Genomic DNA, 22,111 nt, shown 5'->3' on the forward strand with positions numbered 1-22,111 from the left:
GGTCTCGGAGGGGTGTGGAGAGGCGAGGCCAGGCAGAGCCCCGCGCAGCCATGGAGTCGCTCCTGCTGCCGGTGCTGCTGCTGCTGGCCGTACTATGGACGCAGGCAGCCGCCCTCATTAACCTCAAGTACTCAATAGAAGAGGAGCAGCGCGCCGGGACGGTGATTGCCAACGTGGCCAAGGACGCGCGGGAGGCGGGCTTCGCGCTGGACCCCCGGCAGGCTTCGGCCTTTCGCGTGGTGTCCAACTCGGCTCCACACCTAGTGGACATCAATCCCAGCTCTGGCCTGCTGGTCACCAAGCAGAAGATTGACCGTGACCTGCTGTGCCGCCAGAGCCCCAAGTGCATCATCTCGCTCGAGGTCATGTCCAGCTCAATGGAAATCTGCGTGATAAAGGTGGAGATCAAGGACCTGAACGACAATGCGCCCAGTTTTCCGGCAGCACAGATCGAGCTGGAGATCTCGGAGGCAGCCAGCCCTGGCACGCGCATCCCGCTGGACAGCGCTTACGATCCAGACTCAGGAAGCTTTGGCGTGCAGACTTACGAGCTTACGCCCAACGAGCTGTTCGGCCTGGAGATCAAGACGCGCGGCGACGGCTCGCGCTTCGCCGAACTCGTGGTGGAAAAGAGCCTGGACCGCGAGACGCAGTCGCACTACAGCTTCCGAATCACTGCGCTAGACGGTGGCGACCCGCCGCGCCTGGGCACCGTTGGCCTTAGTATCAAGGTGACCGACTCCAATGACAACAACCCGGTGTTTAGCGAGTCCACCTACTCGGTGAGCGTGCCAGAAAACTCGCCTCCCAACACACCCGTCATCCGCCTCAACGCCAGCGATCCAGACGAGGGCACCAACGGCCAGGTGGTCTACTCCTTCTATGGCTACGTCAACGACCGCACGCGTGAGCTCTTTCAGATCGACCCGCACAGTGGCCTGGTCACTGTCACTGGCGCTTTAGACTACGAAGAGGGGCACGTGTACGAGCTGGACGTGCAGGCTAAGGACTTGGGGCCCAATTCCATCCCGGCACACTGCAAGGTCACCGTCAGCGTGCTGGACACCAATGACAATCCGCCGGTCATCAACCTGCTGTCAGTCAACAGTGAGCTTGTGGAGGTCAGCGAGAGCGCCCCCCCAGGCTACGTGATCGCCTTGGTGCGGGTGTCTGATCGCGACTCAGGCCTCAATGGACGTGTGCAGTGCCGTTTGCTGGGCAATGTGCCCTTTCGACTGCAGGAATACGAGAGCTTCTCCACTATTCTGGTGGACGGACGGCTGGACCGCGAGCAGCACGACCAATACAACCTCACAATTCAGGCACGCGACGGCGGCGTGCCCATGCTGCAGAGTGCCAAGTCCTTTACCGTGCTCATCACTGACGAAAATGACAACCACCCGCACTTTTCCAAGCCCTACTACCAGGTCATTGTGCAGGAGAACAACACGCCTGGCGCCTATCTGCTCTCTGTGTCTGCTCGCGACCCCGACCTGGGTCTCAACGGCAGTGTCTCCTACCAGATCGTGCCGTCGCAGGTGCGGGACATGCCTGTCTTCACCTATGTCTCCATCAACCCAAACTCAGGCGACATCTACGCGCTGCGATCCTTTAACCACGAGCAGACCAAGGCGTTCGAATTCAAGGTGCTGGCCAAGGACGGCGGCCTTCCCTCACTGCAAAGCAACGCTACGGTGAGGGTCATCATCCTCGACGTCAACGACAACACCCCGGTCATCACAGCCCCACCTCTGATTAACGGCACTGCCGAAGTCTACATACCCCGCAACTCTGGCATAGGCTACCTGGTGACTGTTGTCAAGGCAGAAGACTACGATGAGGGCGAAAATGGCCGAGTCACCTACGACATGACCGAGGGCGACCGCGGCTTCTTTGAAATAGACCAGGTCAACGGCGAAGTCAGAACCACCCGCACCTTCGGGGAGAGCTCCAAGTCCTCCTATGAGCTTATCGTGGTGGCTCACGACCACGGCAAGACATCTCTCTCTGCCTCTGCTCTCGTCCTAATATACTTGTCCCCTGCTCTCGATGCCCAAGAGTCAATGGGCTCTGTGAACTTGTCCTTGATTTTCATTATTGCCCTGGGCTCCATTGCGGGCATCCTCTTTGTAACTATGATCTTCGTGGCAATCAAGTGCAAGCGAGACAACAAAGAGATCCGGACCTACAACTGCAGGTAAAGCCAAGTTTTCTTTCTTTGTCTTGGATGAATAAGGTGTGTTTATCTGTGTCTCTGTGTGAAAATCCTGGTGCTTTTGTTTCCTACTTAAATGCATGCAGCATACTTGCAGTGCTTCTTTTTGTAGGGTGAAAAGTTTGTGGCAGTCCAAGTTGATCAATTCTTTTGATCTGACAATTTGCTGGAAGACAATCATTTAGTGTTTGAATGGATTCTGTCACATAATGATGATGAGCAGAAAAGCAATTACCATTTTAAAATTTGCATAGCTGTCTCCATGAAGTTATGGCAGGAAAAACAGAGAGAGAGAGAGAGAGAGAGGGAGAGAGAGATTGTTCATGTTTTTAGGAAAACCGCCAACTACCACAACTTGGTGTCTGGGGCACAGTGTTTTTGGGACAGGTACTGAATGAAAGGAGAGGGAGTGTTGGCAGCTACCCTGTCTTGTTGCAGTGATGAACTCTGGAGAGAGACTGGGAGTGGGAGTGTAAAATGGGAAAGGGAGATTAGGGGGAGGAGAGAACAGGAGTGTGTGGAGATGCAGGTGATTAGTGGTTTTTAGTTTATTCTTGGCTTGTTTTTTATCTAGTCCCCAAACATCTGGCTATATAAAGTGAAATTCTGTCAGGCATCTGTATGTTTTCAAATATCTGGTTGGTAGTGTGGAGACCAAACATCCCAATGAGGAACAAGACTTTGCATCCAGATGTTTCAGTAAAAATAGCAATCTTCTAGCGTTGATGATGCTTTCCTCTAATGTGAGGCTGTGTTGTGGCATTAAGATCTGGTTGCTACCAGTGGATGTCACTGTGGGCTATTGTGTTACAGTTTCTCTTGAAGTATATGCAGGATGTGTGTGTGTATGTGATGGGGGAGAGAGGGATAGAAGGGGGAGGAGAAGGGAGAAAAGAAATGTGGAAGCACAGTATTTTTAAAAAAGATTTCCTGATAAGCACATTAGAAGGTCTTACTGAACCCCTTTCTTACATTTGGATAGAGCACATAAGTCTAAGCATTTCTAAAATCCTAGAATCCAATTTAGAATAATACATGACATTTTTTTTCCAGCAGTGTCTCATCGAAACAGTTGAAAAAAGTTGTTTCTTTAGTTTGCTGAAAATGAATGATGCTGCTATTTACAACCAAGGTGTGTGTGTGCTTTCCACACACCTACACATCAGTGTGTCTTTTGTGCCATTTGTGTCTGCATGTTAATCAGTCAAAATATGTTCCTCTGGTTCAGTTTGTATTTGACACCGTCTGAAATGCACACTTCTGTGAATCAGAGCCCCCTGAATATGTAACAGCCATGCAATTATTGTTTCCCTTTTACTATTCTCTGCGTTACACAAGTTAGTAGACAAATGCTAACCACACATGAATATCAATCAGGTGCCATAAAAGAGCAGCTGCAATGCCTCATAAATGCTTTAATCCTGTTACTAGTGAAATGGCCATGACTTTTCTTTCCTTCAGCACCAAGTCATTTCAGATGGGAGAAATGGAAATTAATATTGCTCTTACCTTTCAAACCTGTGACTGCTAGTGGCGATTTTTATAGGAGAAAAATGTGGGGTCAATAAAATTTTATTTATATGGAGATAATTATGGAGAGGACTCTTTTAAAGCCATTTTCTCAGCATAGAAGTAAATGCATAAGATGCTTTCCTTGATGAAAAAGAAATTAGCTTGAAATAAAGATCTTGAAGGCTTTGCCACCTCTTGGTGATGTATGAGTAGAAGTGAGAGCCCTTTCTGAGAACTTGCCAAGGAGATGATTAAACAGGAGGAGAGCATCCAAATATTGAAAAAAAAGAGTAAATCTCAGTGCTCTCCAACTTCACCCAAATGTGTATTTTGTGAAGCACTCTGTTTCCTGTGATGGTTTGGGATTAATGAAGTACAGTATAATTAAATAATTGGTCAATACAGAAAGGGCTGCACAATGAATGCTTCAGCTGAATAATTTGATGGGGCATTGCCAAACTTACTCATCTTGGGTAAACAAAATGATTAAAATTTCCCATTGATTCTGTAAACAGATTAGAATAGAAAATCAACCTTAGTACTAGGGTTTTGGGGATTTTATCTGCTCCCAAACCCCAGTAGTACCAGTTTGCCATCACTGCAAATCTGCCTGAGCACAGAGCGAAGGGGTGAGGGGAACTCAATTGCTTAGCTCTAGGTAGATCCTGGGGACAGAGCAAGATTTTGCCTCTGTAGATGTGCAGTCTCCCTATCTGCTCAGACTTTTTAGAGACCTAAAGTTCAGGAATGTGTCTTTCCATGTGATTAGGCAGAGGTTTCTTTTGCTAAGCCTCTGCAGAACCTCTTCCTGAAATGCATTCATTTATGAGACTTGCGAGATGATCTGCAATTGCTGCTTGAATTGGGCTCCCTTTTTGTATTCAGACAATTAGCTTTGTCGAGTGAAAATAAGGCACAGTCTTTCCCTTGTAAAGATCAACCCGTATTATTTATTAACCCTATTGTTTTGCTGATTATTACCCAGAAATCGAATTTCCAAAAAATAAACTGCATCATTATGTGCAAAGTAACAAATGACTTTGAGAATCTGGCTACATTTAAATGTATTTCTTTTGATAAGTCTCTTAATGCTTGGTGTCTTTGGTGCACGTTGCTGGGTCTGTGTCAGTGTTAATTAAATTGAGCTCTTTATGTTCCAGTTGCAGCACAGCTGCTTGTAGGTACACCTGAATGGAGAAGGATGCTGAATGCACTAACCTTTAAATTCCTTTGCAGTAATTGTTTAACCATCACTTGTCTCCTCGGCTGTTTTATAAAAGGACAAAACAGCAAGTGTCTGCATTGCATCTCAGTTTCTCCCATTAGCGAGGAGCAAGACAAAAAGACAGAGGAGAAAGTGAGCCTAAGGGGAAAGAGGTAAAAAGGCATTTCCCCTCATTTAAATGGGTTTGGCTATTAGATTTTTCTAGGAGAGGAGGGGGTTGGGGGGAGAGTAAAAGGGAACTGGGCTAGGGCAGGGAGGAGGGTGTGGAGGAGACGTGAAAGAATGGGGTCTGATCTCCTACCCCAGTCCAAAACTGATCAAGTGAGTCATAGAGGAAGCCGACTGAGGGCGTGTGCCACATGGCAAATGCCTGGAGGAACTGGCAAGCGGGGAGGAGGGGAGGCGGGTATTTTTTATCTTCCTCTATCTCCTCTTTGGTGACTTGCTTTGTATTTCACCTAGGAGTTCCTTTTGGTTCCAGGGAAGCTCCAGATTTGAGCATTTTCATGCTTTCTCTCCCATAGGCTCAACTTTCCCTGTCCCCACACCCGTGCTCACAGGCCACTCACAATGAAAAATTCCAAATCCAAAGTATAGAAACTTTTTTAGGGGGATTGGTGGGAGGTTACTATGTTTAATATGAAAAGTTTATGGCCCTCAGCTTGTTTTCCCATGTAAAAAGCACAGGGAGAAACCCGATGATGTAATGCGCCAGAATAAGGAGCTGGAGCAGAAATGGGGTGCAACCCTCTGGGGTGCTTAATGTTTATTAATCAGTGCATGGTTTGGGAGGGTGTTAGTGATTCACGCTGCCTTTTCTGTCACATAGAATTGCTGAGTACTCCTATGGGCATCAAAAGAAATCAAGCAAGAAGAAAAAAATCAGTAAGAATGACATCCGCCTGGTACCCCGGGATGTGGAGGAGACAGACAAGATGAACGTTGTCAGTTGCTCTTCCCTGACCTCGTCCCTCAACTATTTTGACTACCACCAGCAGACGCTGCCTCTGGGCTGCCGCCGCTCTGAGAGCACTTTCTTGAATGTGGAGAACCAGAATACCCGCAACACCAGTGCTAACCACATCTACCATCACTCTTTCAACAGCCAGGGGCCCCAGCAGCCTGACCTGATTATCAACGGTGTGCCTCTGCCTGAGGTGAGTGCAGCTAAGTGGCTCTGTGAGGTTCTCCCAGACCTCCTTCTTTAGCTGCTTGCTGGATACCATAAGCTGCTGTGCTGGCACATCCTCTGGCAGGGGTGGGGGTAATTTTTCTGCTTATGCCTATTTTCATACTAAGGGTTTGCTACCAGTGCTTCTTGGAGCAAATGGTAACCCAACATATTGGGCCTTTGTGTAGGTGTGGGTGTTGGAATTGACAACTCAAAGAGTCTGAACCCTTGAAATCACTGTGTGATATCCTGGCATAACTCAAGTTTGCTCCACCTGTTGCAAATATAGCACGCTTGACAGCCAGCAGTACCAGTATGCCAGTAAAGTGGCTTAGAAAGAGTCATCGAGTAGTGTTGAAAATGGATGAAACCCTCTAATGCCCTGGGACCAGTTTTCCAGTGTGGGAGTGATTCAGCCTCCTAAAGCCCCCATTTGCTTTTTCTTTCGTCACATCACTGTTCTCTAGCATTTTGGTGAGATATGGATGGACTGGTTAAAAGGAGGCAAAGCAAAAAATTAAAAAGCCACTTTGCCATTTCTTAGCAGTTCTAGTGGTAACATTTGATGGTTGAGAAGATTGAAACTGTCATTATTGCTGAAAATTTAATAATTAGTTGACTGGTTGCAGTGGCTCTCACCTATAATCCCAGTACTTTGGGAGGCCGAGGCAGGAGAATCCCTTGAGCCCGGAATTCCAGATCGGCTTGCCAGCCTGGGCAATATAGTGAGACCTCGTCTCTAACAACGAAAAAAAAAAAAGAATAAGAATTATCTATGCATTCGAGTTAGCTCTGTTTCTCTTCACTAGGAATGAATGATTTTAAGTAGATTTTTTTTTTTTTTTTTTTTTTTGAGATAGAGTTTCTCTCGTTACCCAGGCTAGAGTGCAATGGTGCAATGTTGGCTCACCGCAACCTCTGCCTCCCGGCTTCAAGCAATTCTCCTGCCCCAGCCTCCCGAGTAGCTGGGATTACAGGCATGCGCCATCACGCCTGGCTAATTTTGTATTTTTAGTAGAGACAGGGTTTCTCCGTGTTGGTGAGGCTGGTCTCAAACTCCTGACCACAGGTGATTGGCCTGCCTTGGCCTCCCAAAGTGCTGGGATTACCACTGCGCTGGGCTTAAGTAAAAATATTTTTAAAAATGTGATGTGGTCAGATGTTTGCTGGCTATTGAAATATTTCAGGGCAGTAGAGTGGTATATGGATGATGGCTGGTGGGTAGCTGGGTGGAAGGCTATAAATAACATTTCTTAAGTTGATTTCATTTTTCCATGAATTGCTTAAGTCCCTCTTTGGTTAGAAATTTGATGCCCTGGAACGCATATGTCCTCTTCCAAGCTACCAGTGAAAAGAATACTGCACACTTGGAGATCTCTTTCACATCTTTCAAAGCACCTTCCCAAACATTGTTTTGTTTGATCCTCACAATCAGGTATCTTGATAGGTTGCCCTTCAGTAGATGATGAAACAGAGGTCCAGAGATGCTAAGAGACTTACTCAGACTCACAAAGCTGGTCATCAAGAGAGGGAGGACCAGACTGAAGGACTCCATACTCCCTGGCAAATGTGATTTCAGTGACACCTTCCTGCCTTAAAAGTAATTCAACCTGACATACCCAGGCTATGATGCATACATAAAATGGCCTCATAGTATTTGTGTCAATTTTGTAGGATAAGGGGTCTTAGGACCACTTACATTGATTGCTTCTTCTAGTTCCTGAACAATAATTCTCATCAGAATTAATGGGGCCGAACACCAGTGCTTTTGATGAGTAACTGATGGTATTCTGCCAGCAACAAAAGCACCAATATTTTCTATTTATAACTCTATAAATAAGGATTTTTTTCGAAAGTCCAATATTGTGCTAGGTAAACTTAGTTATAATTATCAATGTTAGTGAATACTACTAAGGCCTAGACCGTAGACTACTTGGAAGACTACTTGTGGATCACCAATAGCTCAGCAATAGAAAGTGAGAGGTAGTGGTGTGTAGGGGAATCAGATTGATCATGATTTTGAAGCCAGGGATCACTGCTTGCTGTGGAACCTAAGACTCTTTCTTTATCTACAAAACGGGCATACCTGTCATGCAAAGTTTTTCCAAGATGACTTGTGTAGTGTAGAAGGTCCAACTCATTGATGTCCCCAAAAGAGTAGACCTCTTCATCAGACAGTTGGAGAATCAGTGTTACAATGGCTTGCACTACTGATTGTGTCTCCCTAGGCACTTGTAACCAAAGAGGAATTTAGGCTGCTTCTATACAGGTAAGTCCTACAAAGTGTTATGGCCATACTATTCATATTGATTATTTAAACAGCAGAGGTGAAAGATGCCAAAGTTGTGGGTTCAGTTGTTCACAAGTAACAGCACTGTTACTTGTGGAGATGGACAAAAGAGTTGAATCCAGAGGACTTGTTGATCACTTAAGCAATCATTCCAAGGTACTAGATAAATGTGAGTTCTGGTGTCTATGAAATAGATGGAGAGGACAGAAAACATATGACTACATCTGCTTGGTTTACCTAAGACTTAGTATCATTTCTGGGATTCTTCCATGGGCTGAATGAAACAAAATATTGCTTCAATTATTTAGAAAAGCCATTTAAAATCTCAGTTCTGATCCTGTCTCTGACTCACAAAGCCAGATGCTTTTCCTTGGTTAACAAAATTACACAGTTTTGGTGTGTACAGCTGGTCAGGGCCAAGACAGTGTGTACTAGACATAGTGAGGCTGTGTGTATTTCTAATATTTAGTCCCTCCTGGAGAATTCAACTGGCAAACCCATTCAGAAAGGAGAGAGGCCCACTTACAGCCAAATATATACCAGGCCATTTAACTTGAATCAGTCACAATGCCCTGCATAGGGAAAATGGCACTTCTCATTTTCTTTTATACCAAAGGCCACTGGACTTGGTGGAATACTTAGGTTCAATGAAATCTATAGAAGAGCAGGGATGATTGATTCATTCATTCAACTGATATTTGTTGAGCCTACTCTTTGTAAGGCACTGCTCTAGGCTTTGGCATTAGAGAGATGAAAAAGACAAGAAATGCACATTCTGACGTGAGAGACAATCAAGTAAATAGGTGATTTGCAATATAGAGTAATAAATGCTAATATAAGGTGCAATGGGATATTCTCCATTGCTAGGATAATAACATCTTGATATATTTCTTACATTATCTTTATATTTCCCTAATTAATCCATTCAAGAAAGCAACATTTATTAAGCAATTATAGCACAGAATGATAAGTGCTATGATGTGGCAAATATAACATTCTATAGAAATTTCTCTATTAAATCATATTATGTTACTTACATTGTTCTTTATATTATTTCATTAAATAATTCTTTCATTTGTTCATTAATTTATCCCATTACCAGTTATTATACATTTAGAATGTGCCAGATAATGTACTATTTCCTGAGGATCAAAAATAATAAAACACTTGTTTCTTGACCCCAGGGAGCTTACAAAAAGACAAGTAAACAGGTAATTTCAATTCAGAATAACATCCTATTCCTGAGCACATGTTACATTCTTACTCTCCAGGTTGGGACAAAAGGGCACTACCTAGTAGGTTCCTCTGTTGGATTACCTGTGTCAAACCCATTCCCTTTATGAGCTGTAGATCCAGTTACAGGGCTTACTCTCAAAGGGATTATAGACGAGTCCACTCAGACCTGTTGTATGCTAGCTGTACTCCATCACACTTTGAAATTTGTCACCATGGCATTAGATCAAGTCAGTAAGCATTGTTGGAGTATCTACTATGTGCTCAGCTGTGTGGCAGGGACCATGGAGATTCCAAATAAGTTCAAGACGTAAATTCTGCCCTCAGAGAGTTCACAGTCTAGTTGGGGAGCTAAGATCACCCACAATGATTTCACTGGCAAGCAGTACAAGATAGTTTCTGATCACCTGTCGCTTTGTAGACTCCTAAGAACTCCTTTCTCTTCCTTTCATGGCAGCCTTACATTTTATGTAGGTTTGCCATTGAACCCTCAAAATTTAGTGCTGAATGGAAGATAGCTCTTGTATCAGTGTCCAAACCTAGCCACATCTGAACATTGTTGGCTCTAGAAGCTAACAGAAATACGACTTTGAATGCGGTTAGGTAGACAAGGTAAAGGGAATAGAACATTAGTCAAGAATTGGAACTCAGTTTACAGTATTGCAGAGATAATCTTGTGTAGAATTGTATATCATTATTTACTTGTCCTCTGATGTTGGCTGGGAAATCAGCTGTGTGGATTTTGTGGTTTTGTACACAAATTTGAGGGGCAAAGTGGAGGATGCCTTTGCTGTTTACTGAAGACTTTGGTAGAATTAGTGATGTCAGGTATCTTTTACATATTTTAAACTGAAAGGCGAGGTTTGCATTCCTTGGTATCCTGGTTTATTTTACTCATAGACTTAGTGTATATGTGAATGAATTAGACGGGGTGTGTGTGTGTGTGTGTGTGTATGAGGGAGTAGAAAAGAGTGAAGAGAGAGGAAAGGAGGTTGAAAAAGAAGGAAAATGGAGAAGAAAGATAGTAGGTTTATCAGTTTGCTAAGATCTTTCTAAAAATAGTCCAAGTTTTTTGAGAGACTCCTTAGTATGGCAAATACTTTTTCTTCCAGTCTTATGGAATGGAGACATGCCTACTGGTGCCTCTGGATGCTGGAAAGTGTTATTCCTTTGTACAGCAGCGTTGCTGCATTACCATTTTTGTCACCTGGGTCCAGTCATTATTGGAGGAAGAAAATGCAACTCATTGCTTGTATTGGAAATGGAGACTTGGGTGAGACTTCTTCCTGCCTCCAGGAGGGGTGAAATGGCCCAAACACCCAGTGTCTTTTGTGCAGTATTTTTAAATTTTAGTTTTCTGATGTTGAATGTTTCTGAGCTGACAGTTCTAACGGAGTGATAGGAGGTAAAAACGTAGAGAATTACAGTCATAGTTACGTAAGGATTTAAATTTTGGTTTCAATCTCAATCATGAATTCTATTTTCTACCTTTCATCAGGAAACTAGTTTCTTTGATATGAGGCATCTAAGGGTTGTGTGTGCATGCTCTGCTATAGTCACTCATGCAACAGTCTTCATAAGTAGCGATGTAGTAGCCGTGGAAGAGTTTGCAGAACAAGAATGTGTGTGGTAGCCAAATTGAATGCTTCCAATTATCCTACAAAAAGTCTGAATGCCTGGTCATCTTAGTGGAAATAATGAAAATAAAACATTAGTTAGGCTTTTAAAACAAATAGTCCAGTACACTTTAGTTCCTAAAACAGAGTTTTAAAGTTAGAGATTTGCAGTGACTTAAATGAAATTCTGGGCTAAATTAGACAGCCACAAACCTACCAGGTAGTAGATTCAGAAAGCGCTAAAAAATAATAGGTATGATAAGACTGGTTTGGATAGCATGGAAATGACACAAAGCATCACCTCTAATTAAAACAAACCAAAAAACCCTTTAGTGCACATCTTGTTTGTTTCCTTATTACAGCGGGGTCTTATAATCGTTTAAGTCCTATCCCTAAGGGTCAAAATAACCCTGCAGGAGAAAACAATGAAAAACAACGCAGCCCACATCTTTTCAAGCATTCTCATTTCAGTTTTCTTCAAAAATCAAGGACTCCATTTCTACCAGCAGTCATTCTAGGGCCACCCATTGCCTACATTGTATCTTATTGGCGTGTTTCACCTCTAGCTGAGACAGCCAGTTTCCCAGCGGGGATGGGCTTGCAACATGTGTTCCAGAATAAACTGTTCCTCTGTTGTCTCCATGCAACTGCCACAGAACTGCAGAACTGAGTTAGTTTACATTAGTATCTGCTAATTTATTATTATCATTCCTTATTGGCAATTAGCTGGTTACCTTAGAGATCACCTCTCTCCCCGTACACCTTCGCTAAAGTTGAGCTCAGTCAGAGCTCTTGCTAATGATCCTGAGATTTTTTCTCCCTAAGGGGCTGGAGGCAGGACATTTTCCAGAGAGGGCCCTAAGGCTTTGGAATTCGCCTTATCAGAGGACCACTTGTTTTGGGTCCAGGTGGCTCCACCTGGTTTTTTCTCTGATTGTCAGTCAGACTTACAAGGTGGGGCGAGCTGCAGACCTCTCTCTCCCTAACCTTGCCCCAGCCTGTGCTGTGGCTTGAGCTTATTGTGCCCAGGGCAGAAGCTAAGGGCTTAGGGGATTGCTAGTTAGGAATTAGGGAACTAAAAAAGGATGAAGTCACCTCCTGGCAAAGCTGGAGTCTTTCAGCTGTGGCAGTGCTGTGGCTTTTAGGCGTCTGCTTCAAGTTTCAGATGTTGACCCCTCTGCATGTGTACCTCAGCTTCCAGGATTTAGGGGAGGCCAAGCTTGGTTGAATCGAGTGTCTCAGATGTGGGTAAATAAAGTCGTTTTTACAAGAGGCCTGTGTGTGAGAGGTGGGAGGCTGGCTCTGGAGCAGCCATTTTCCCCCACGGAGAAGAAGCTTGATTTCTTGATGTGTGACTGGCTGGCCTTTGATGTGAGCCTCATTTACTTCGAACAATTGAGAGGCTTGAAGTGAAAATCCCAGAGGATCAGTTGTTTGCAGAGGGAAATGCTCTTCAAGTTACATTTCCTATTTGGCTGCTGTGTAGTTAGAGTGGTTTTTGTGTGGGCTGCATAGTGGGGTCACTCAGCTTCTGGTCGGTGTACCCAGGCTGCTAGCACCTCCCTGTGCCCCCTAGGGGAATGATGAAGAAAATTCCTGCAGCTGTGGGGACAGCAACTCCGCCAACTCCGGGAGCTTGAGCTCCTATGCAGAAACCTTACTTGTTATCATTAGGCATATTGGTTAGGACCACACAGCTCCACAGCATTTCTAGAAGAGCTGTCAGAATGGACCAGTGTTTCCACTCTACAGTGATGAAAATGGAAAAGGCAAATGACTTACCCAGGCACACAACATTTGCAGCCAAACAAGCCTCCATTTTGCTTCATAGTAGTTCCTCTGGTGCAGCTTCCAAGCGTTTTCTGTCACTTAATGAAAAACCTGACAGGACTCTCCAGGAGGACCTGCGGGTATGCTTTCAATGGTAGCTGTGTTCCTGAAAAGCTGGTCAGCCTAAGAGTGTTTGTTTTGTAAATTAGACCCCATGCTAATCACAGCAGTGGAATTCTGTATTTAAAGAAAGCCTGTGGTGGATCCTTTCATAAAGAAGAGTCCTTATATAATGTGAATAATCAACTCCTAACTGATTTCTTTTGTAAGTCTGGATTTTCATATATCTTGTTTGCTTAAAATTAGATTCCTCAAATTGACAAGATTTACAAAACCTTTGAAAGGTGGGCCAATTCATTTTTCCCTTGATTGAAATCTGGCCCTTGAATCCTCACTGGTTAGCCTTCCTGTTTGAATTTTACTTAATTAAACAACTTGCAACTATGTAATATTTAAAATATAGTGTCCAGAAAAGATGGGTACGAGCCATTGAAATTTAACAAGTATTAGCATTTAATATTTGCTCCAGATTCTTAAAAAATGAAATAAAATATGACAGCTGCCACCTTCTCATCCTTTTCTCTCCACTGTTTGTAAACCCTTGACTCAAAGGACAGAAGCCCATCACGAATGTTTTTGTTGTTGTTGTTGTTTTGTTTTGTTTTTTGTCTTCACCTCTAGAGCTTGTTCCTGAAAAGAGATGGCTTCCTCTTTGCCGTCTCAGATTCCGAAAGCTCCCCAAGTCAGTAAGGATTTCCTGTATTGGGTAGAGCCTGGGAATTACTTTGGAAAATGAAAGAGCTCTCTTAGACTTTCCTTTAAATTCAGTATTTGGGGAGGGAGAAAAATCACTTTTCAGAATGGGGGAAAAATGAGAATGAGAGTGAGATAGACAAATTGACAGACACATGTTAGGACCAACCGCCTACAGAATTTTGAGCAGACCCTTTGGGACTGAAGCAGGCAGGAAGCTTGGTGTCAAATCTCTGTTCTCCTTGAGCTCTGTTCATGGGCTAGCACCGCGGCTTCTTTTTGTTGTTGTTATCGAGACGGAGTCTCGCTCTGTCACCCAGGCTGGAGTGCAGTGGTGTGATCTCGGCTCACTGCAACCTCCGCCTCCTGGGTTCAAGCGATTCTGCTGCCTCAGCCTTCTGAATAGCTGGGATTACAGGCATGCACCACCATGCCCGGCTAATTTTTTTTTTTTTTTTTTTTTTTTTTTTTTTGAAAAAAAAGGTTTCACCGTGTTGGCCAGGCTGGTCTCGAACTCCTGACCTCAGGTGATCCACCCGCCTCTGCCTCCCAAAGTGCTGGGATTATAGGCTTGAGCCACCACGCCTGGCTGCACTGCGGCTTCTTAATGTCAGATGCTTAAGCACTGCCTTGATGTGCATAGTCTTCTGATGCTCCATTAAGTCTCTGAGTGCCAGGGTGGCCAGTTTTCAGTTTCTCCCACTGGGCCCCATCTGGCCGCTGTTCTGTGGCAAGCTGCTCTCCCTCACTGCCACCAGCACTGGCCTTGGCGGTCTCTGCCTTCTGGATTATTTTCGCTCCCAAATCTGATTTCCAGAGCATGAAGGGCACCTCTTCTCAGATTGTGTAGTTTGCTCTTCTGAGCAAAATGGATTCCCTGTGTAAGCTGACAGGAAGAAAAGTTCAATCCAAAGGCCAGATCCCTCTTCAGGGGAGTGTGTGTGTGTGTGTGTGTGTGTGTATGTATGTGTGGGAGAGGGAGGGGGGAAAGGAGAGAGAGAAAGAAGCGGGAGGGAATAAAATGAACATTATCTGCTTCTCTCATTCACTTTTTTGCCTCTGTGATGATGGAGCCTTTACTGGCTGGGCTGACTGTACACATGTCTATGATATTAGGTCCTCAGAGCCCCCTTCCCAACTCTTTGACATTCTGCTGGTTGTCTCCCTGAGGAAATGCTCATAAGCTTAGTCACAGCAGGCTGTGATCCCCCAAATGTGAGACCATGACACCCCAATTTGATATAGCTCAAGGATAGATATCTCAGAGACTCTTTTTAATTGAGAACTCGGTGAGTAGGAAGCAGCCGAATAATCATTGCTGTGCATACAACTCAGCTTAAGAATACTTTATAGTGCATATTTTCAATTTATTAGAAATTATTTTCTGAGGCTTGCTTTCTCTTTTTGTTTCTTTTGGGCACAATTCTCTATCAAGCTTTCCTCTTCTTTAATTCTCTTGGCTTGAGGGAGTCTGCTTTGGGCTGCCTATGTATACAGGTCGTTTGCTATAAAACCGTATCTTTTCTAAGTGAGAAGAATGGACAGGGAGACCCTGTCAAACTGTGTTCAGAGGGATTGGCTTAACCTTTAAGAGGCTTTTTTATAACTAAAAAGGTCCATAATCTAGCATTCATATTTGAAACTTGACATACTTGAAGGAGACAGGGCTCTGGAGATACAGGGACGAACAGAGGCATATGGCTACAGGTAATGGTGAATGGCTTGTTGGAAGACTGATTTCCTCCTCTGTGGAGCCAGGCACAGAGGCCACAGTAAGGACACAGACACACTGCACTCATAAGATTGGCATCGACTATGAGCTTGCTGTACTGATCATTTCTTTAATTAGTGCATTTCCATTTTTTCAAGTATAGACTTTTGAGTGATGGAGTATGCTAATGGTAACATTTGTTCCTAAAAGCTTAGGGGAGAGAAGACAATGGTATTAGTACTAAATATTGGTTTTTTTCATAGTGAAGATTTTGCCTGATTTTAAAATTGCAAAATAATTTTATGATAGTTATGGCTCTTTGGAAACAAATCGCAAATACTACATATGAAACACCAATTTTCTATGTGGCTTGTGCACTTACTAATGGCATATGTGTACTTACACTTCTAGGTCATTCTAATTTTGCCTTTACTGGTAATTCTTTAGAAATAGAAAAAGAGGTGTGCTTTGTTGCAGTAAAAATATAATAATTTCCTGAAACGGAAAGAAAGCTAACCTGCCTTTGCAAAAACTCTGCATTGTGTAGTGGCCTGGTGGAGCAAAACCTTATAAAACTGGTAAGCTATAAATACCATGACACTGGACATTGTTGGAATGACATCCGGGGCTTGGTTTTTGCACATCTGATCACCAGGTACCCTCAGGAGGAGATCATGGAAGGTGGAGACAAATCCGTACCTGTAAAGGTTTGTGGCTGTGCATGGTGTCATATTTGGAAGTATGGGATCAAATAAATATGTGTGATGTTTGCAACACTTTGCTCTCCTCACTCTTTGAGCCTAGCAAACTCTATCAGGACAGTTTTCTCTAGTGTGTGAGTGAGCCCAAGTGACTGTATCATCAAAGATAACCATCTAGAAATCCGCAATTCTGAGGTAGGGGAGGAGGTCACTAGCAAAACAGATGAAACAACCACGTAAAAAAGAAGCTTTAGTTTGTTGAAACCTGTTATTACTAGGGAAATCAGAACCCAAGACATAGAGAATTCTGAAAATTCCAGAGAAATGCCAAACTACACCAAACCTGCAACAATATGTGAAGAGATTGGGTTAGGGGATCTCCAAGTTGTCTTTCAGCTCTAGGTGTAAATGTGTCAATGTTTGCTGCATTGGTTTGAAGGGCTTCATATAGCTGCCTGCATTAAAGTTTGAGTCCATGTGATGACAATGGTTGCTCTGTAGGTGATATTGAAGACAGAGGACTTAGCTATGGCAGGTGACACAATAGGTACAGCACATTAGCTTTCAATGAGGACAGCATATTCTGTGTATAATCTGGGCTGTGAGTGTGCATGCCAAAACTCAGAGCCACTCTGTTCAAATATGTCTTCCTGTCCAGTGCGAGTTCTGCCATAAAGGCAGCAATGGGTATTCTAACCTTGCTTCATTTGGTCTGTACTTGTTTTAGGGATGAATAGGAGATGCATGTGTCTTGCCTGGCAAACGACCTTTCAGGAGAGCACAAATTCACTTAAATATAAATTATGTCGATTATCACTGTACCTAAAAATTTACAGAGCTGGAAGTCACCGAGATCTCCTTTTAAGTTGGGTATTCTTGAAAACTGTTTTGTATATCATGATAAATTATCTAACCTTTTATACAGTTGAAGGCCAACATTATGGAAATAAGCAGCTTTTTATTCCGTTCTAAGGTCAGTCTAATCAAATTATGCAACTTCTAATGCAATTGCTTGAAGCTTCCACTTTGAGAGTTTTTTCATCTTAATACCTTGCAACAGAGATAAATATTTTAGCTACTATTCATGCTTAACAATATATTTCACTGATTGTCATTCTCTTCGTGGGATTTGTTGGCATGAGAGGCAGCCCACCATGGCTCTGCTCATTTTGCTGTTTGTTATAGATTATAAGAAAAGAGCCAAAATTCAATAAAAAAATGTATTTTTGTTCTTGCTGTTATTTTTAATTTCAGGCCATAGGAGGCTGACTGAGCCCTACAGAATCAATATATACTTGGCACTTGGGGTTTGACTTAAGAGCCAAAAATGAGGTAGATTTTCTTTTAAACTAGATTTGATTCCAGAATTATTAAACCCAATGCATGTTGGAGGCTGATGGACTGCATCCAGCAGGATTTGGGGCACCTTCTGTAACAAAGCAATCTATTTCTTTCAGGGAGTTACTGTTACTTCAAGGGAAGGGGCAGTCGGAGGGGACACCCTTGGAAGCTCTGTTCTACCCTAGGCTCCCTAAACAATAATTTTTAGGAGCTCCTTGATGGTAGGATCAACTCTATGCAATTTCTTTTGGACAGTGTCAGGTGTTTATTAAATTTATTTTGTTACTGATGACTAGCTCTATACTGGTTACAGTGCCCTGCTGTTAGAGAGTATTCATTTATTCTGGGTCAAACCTTGCCCTCTATGATGATTTGCCTCCAGACTTTAGTGAGTGGACTTACTGTTTAGTAGTTAGACTCTTTAAAAAAAAATTTGTAGCTTGAAAATATCCATCCATTCATCCCTCCACCAAATATTTATAGATCATCCTTCACTGACCAGGCCTGTATTCAGCCCAGAGAGACATAGAGAAAGCGTAAGTGGTACCTCACCTTGTAGTTTATATTGCCACTGAGGAGACAAGATAGAAGTTAAACACGTTTTCTTTAAGTCAATGAGGAAAGCAAGGATCATTTACTAAATGGTGCCATGTAATTGGTTAACAATTGGAAAAAATATGATTTTATTTCCCACTATATGACAAAAATAAATTTCACATTTATTAGTTAATATGAAAACTCAAATAATAAAATTATTAGAAGAAAATATAAATAAATATCCAATTAATTTTGAAACTGAAGAGGACTTCAAGAGCATAAAAACAATGAAAATGAGCACAAAGAAAAATACCAGCAGCTCTCACTATCAGCTGGGAAAATATTTTAAATTTATAGTGCAGAGAACCTATATTTATTAATTTGTTTTTCAGCTTTATTGGGAGTGTAATTGACAAATACAAATTGTGTATATTTAAGGTGTACAACTTGATGTTTTGACTCATGTATACATTGTGAAATGATTGCCACCATCAAGCTAATTAACATAGCCTTTACCTCATATAGTTACCATTTTTTAAAATGGTGAGAACACTTAAGATCTACTCTCTTAGAAAATTTCAGGAATACAATACAGCATTGTTAATTATAGTCACCATGCTGTACATTAGATCCCCAGAACTTATCTTGTATAGAAACTTTGTATCCTTTGGCCAATATCTTCCTGTTTCCCCCACCCACAACCCCTGACAACCACCATTCTGTTCTCCTTCTATGAAGAACCTGTGCTTATTAATTCATTAATTAATGCTTCAGTTATTTATAGAGTGCTTACTACATGTTAGTCACTATTCAAGGTGCTAGGGATACAACCGTGAACAAAAATCTCTGTTTCCATTGAGTTTACATTTTTATGGGCAAATGGTGATACGAAGAAAAATAAGGAAGCATGAAGCATACATGTTTTGTCGAGAACGAGGATTGCTCTAGGAAGGTCAGGGAAGACATCTTGAATAAGAGGACTTTTAAACAATACCCTTATATATAAAGAGCTCTTACAAAACAATGAAAAGACAAACACCCCAATATAAAAAATGTAAAATGAACACAAATGGATAATTAATAAAGAGGCCATTCAAACGGCCAATAGAGATATAAAAATATTTCAACCATAGTAATCAACTAATAGCAATGAACTGCTATTGATTTTTAATTTCAAAGATGATGCATACTTACTACTAAAAAATCAAGGAACACAGGAATGTGTAAAAAGTTAAAGTCTTCACAACTATTTCCTCACCAATCTGTTACCTCTGGGGAATCACAGACAATGATTTGATATGTAAGGTGTCATTTTGTACTTATCAAATAAGCAAAGATTAAAAAAATAACAGTGATGGCAAGGGTGTGGTTATGATACATTGCAACCTGGAATATAATTTAAAAAATTGATATAATCTTTCCTGGGGGCAATTTGGCAATACACATTAAAAGCCCTAAGATATCTAATATTTCTACTTCTGGAATTTATCCTAAGGAAATAATTTTAGATCAGCATAGAAATTCATGTACAGAGGTGTTAATCTCAGTATAATTTATGAGGATAAGACATCAGAAATATCTTAAATATCATCAATATGTTAATAGCTAAATATATTATGATATATAGATATGCTAGAATACTGTGAAGCCAGTAGAATAATATTTTGAGGAATATTTAATTACACATGAAAATACGGTATAATATATATTAATTGAAAAAATCAGAAAATGAAACAACATACATAGATTAATTCCAGTTTAATATATGCATATATTAGTTATTCAAATTGTTTAAATATATTACAATATATAAATACATATAATATGTAAACAATCCAATTACGTGTGTATATATATGTGTGTCACATACACATGCACATATGCACACACATAAGACTGGAAAGAAAATTAGCAAAGCATTAACAGTTATCTCAGGTTATAGGAAGTCAGGCAATTTTTGCTTTTTAAATAGTATACTTTTTTAGTTTTCCAAATTTTCTACATTGAATACGTATTATTTTTGACATCAGAAAAGCAATTACTTAAATTAACCGTGATACTATGCAGTAGGTATTAAGGGCCAAAAAGGTGGCTTAGACAGTTTTTATCAGTTATTCCGAGGAGGGGCAGACCAAAATGTTCCTTATTTTCATTTTCCAATTAGATCATATGAATTTTTTCTTCTTAATTTTCTTCTCTTGGAGGTCTCTCTCAGAAGGTAACAAGTATGAAGTTTTACATTTAAAAATTACTCTTTTATTTACAGTTTACCTTTTAAATGTGAGAAATAATGTTATGAACAATATTTGTTTCCTTTTTCATTCTTCTTGCCCATATGTATACTCTTGTAAAAGTAGATTTGTCTCATCAGTGTTAGACATCTAGTTCACATATTTTATTTTTAGAATGAGAGGTTTTAAAATAGTAAAATTTAACTGCAACTTATACAGATATTTAATACTATAAAAATGATATAGGCTTTATCTAAGGGACACTTTTCACAAAATATATTTTTTTCAGTGCCCTTTTCAGTACCAAATGGCCAATTTGGAGGGAAGTGCTTTTTTAGTATTCTCCAATACTTGATTTCATGTTCTTGCTTCTGGACTTTGAAGCATCCTGTTTCAACATGATAGCCCCAACCATTTGGAACACAAAGAAGAAGGAGTCAGTGATTTGGTGATCACTGAGATGCTAAAAATTTTAAATTCAACCTTGACTAAATGCACTAGTTTTGTTCTTTTTTCAACAAAGTAGAATGGGTTCAATCCTTTTATGAAAGGCAAATTTTTTGATTGCTTCCTCATCTAGTAGGCTAGTTTTGGACAGCATAAATACAAAAGCCAGCATCCTTTGGAACACTTCCTTAATTGATGGCTGTATAAACTTCTCACATCCTAAGCAGCACACTTAAGGGCAAAATATTTAATTCAGTGGCCCTGTGTAGATAGACATCAGAACTACTTAGATATTGTAAAGAAAATTCTCATGAAAAAAAAAACTCACACAGATGCTTCACTCTCCACCCCATAGCTAATGCATGAGAACCGTGTACAACATCACTCTGATTGTAAATGAAATCTTTGCTACAGGAAAATGTCTGTGGCCTAATTCTGTAGTCTGTCCCTTGGATAAATGGAGACTGACTTTCAGCAGGACTATATTTCTTATATGTGCAACCATTTAACTAGATGGGTTTAAATTCAAATTACAAGGTTTTCATGTTATAGCATGGAGCATTTGATAGAAATGAAACAAAGGTCTAAAAATTGAGGGAAGCTCCCACCCCAGCCTCCTTTAGAGTTCAGTTCCTTAAAGTAAAAGTCTTCATTTAAAGAAGTATTGAGAATGTTTGAAACTTGATTATGGAGCAACTTAAGATTCATATTTTCTCTTCAGATGGCTTAAAGATGAGATTGTTTGGATTAGAAAAGAATTTCCATGAAATTAAAATATTTAATTGCAGTTAAGCCAGGATTTGGAAAAAGTTAATGTGATAAAGCAGAATGTTCTAGCTGAAAAAAATTTATGTAATATTATGTAAATTCATATCAGCACGAAAGTTAATATAAAACCCCAGAAGGTGATAAGAAGATCGAAAGCAAGGAATTTTGTTTATTGCATTCAAATTCTATTTACACTTGCCAATCAGTGAGGGTTTTGGACTGGCTGTGAAGAGAGCCCTACTAAGCACACGATGCTCTATTTGATATGTGTGAAGGCCTGACTCTGAACTTGCTTATGGGCCCCGGATAGGCCAAAAGGCCTTGAGGTACCCTTAGCTCCCACCCTCCACTTCCTATGGCTGCTGTTTGCTAGGTCCCAAGAACAGAACTGATGGGATGCTGTGACTGAAATGTTCTTGTTTACCAGTGCCGATGAGGGAGATAGAGCCACGTAGGGAGATGTAGATACACAAAAGCTCCCTGAAACCAATGCTAATCTCAATGAGTTGGTATTTTTGAAAACACATATG

At 41.5% G+C, this 22,111-nt stretch overlaps 1 protein-coding gene across 3 annotated transcripts in view; it reads left to right on the plus strand.

Annotated features, from left to right (window-relative positions):
* The first annotated feature begins 50 nt into the window (after positions 1-50).
* The window catches only part of PCDH19 (protocadherin 19), a 112,434-nt gene continuing 90,373 nt past the window's right edge, over positions 51-22,111 (plus strand). For 2 of the 3 annotated variants that reach the window (XM_011987560.1, XM_011987561.1), the window contains exons 1-2: positions 51-2,197; positions 5,782-6,109. In XM_011987560.1, the coding sequence (XP_011842950.1) occupies positions 51-2,197; positions 5,782-6,109 (2,475 nt within the window). Of the gene's footprint in view, positions 2,198-4,963; positions 5,105-5,781; positions 6,110-22,111 lie in introns of all 3 variants that reach the window. The other variant, XM_011987559.1, reaches the window with a different exon arrangement.

Source organism: Mandrillus leucophaeus, unplaced genomic scaffold (assembly GCF_000951045.1).
Source record: "Mandrillus leucophaeus isolate KB7577 unplaced genomic scaffold, Mleu.le_1.0 Scaffold311, whole genome shotgun sequence".
In the NCBI taxonomy this organism is placed as follows: Eukaryota; Metazoa; Chordata; class Mammalia; order Primates; family Cercopithecidae; genus Mandrillus; species Mandrillus leucophaeus.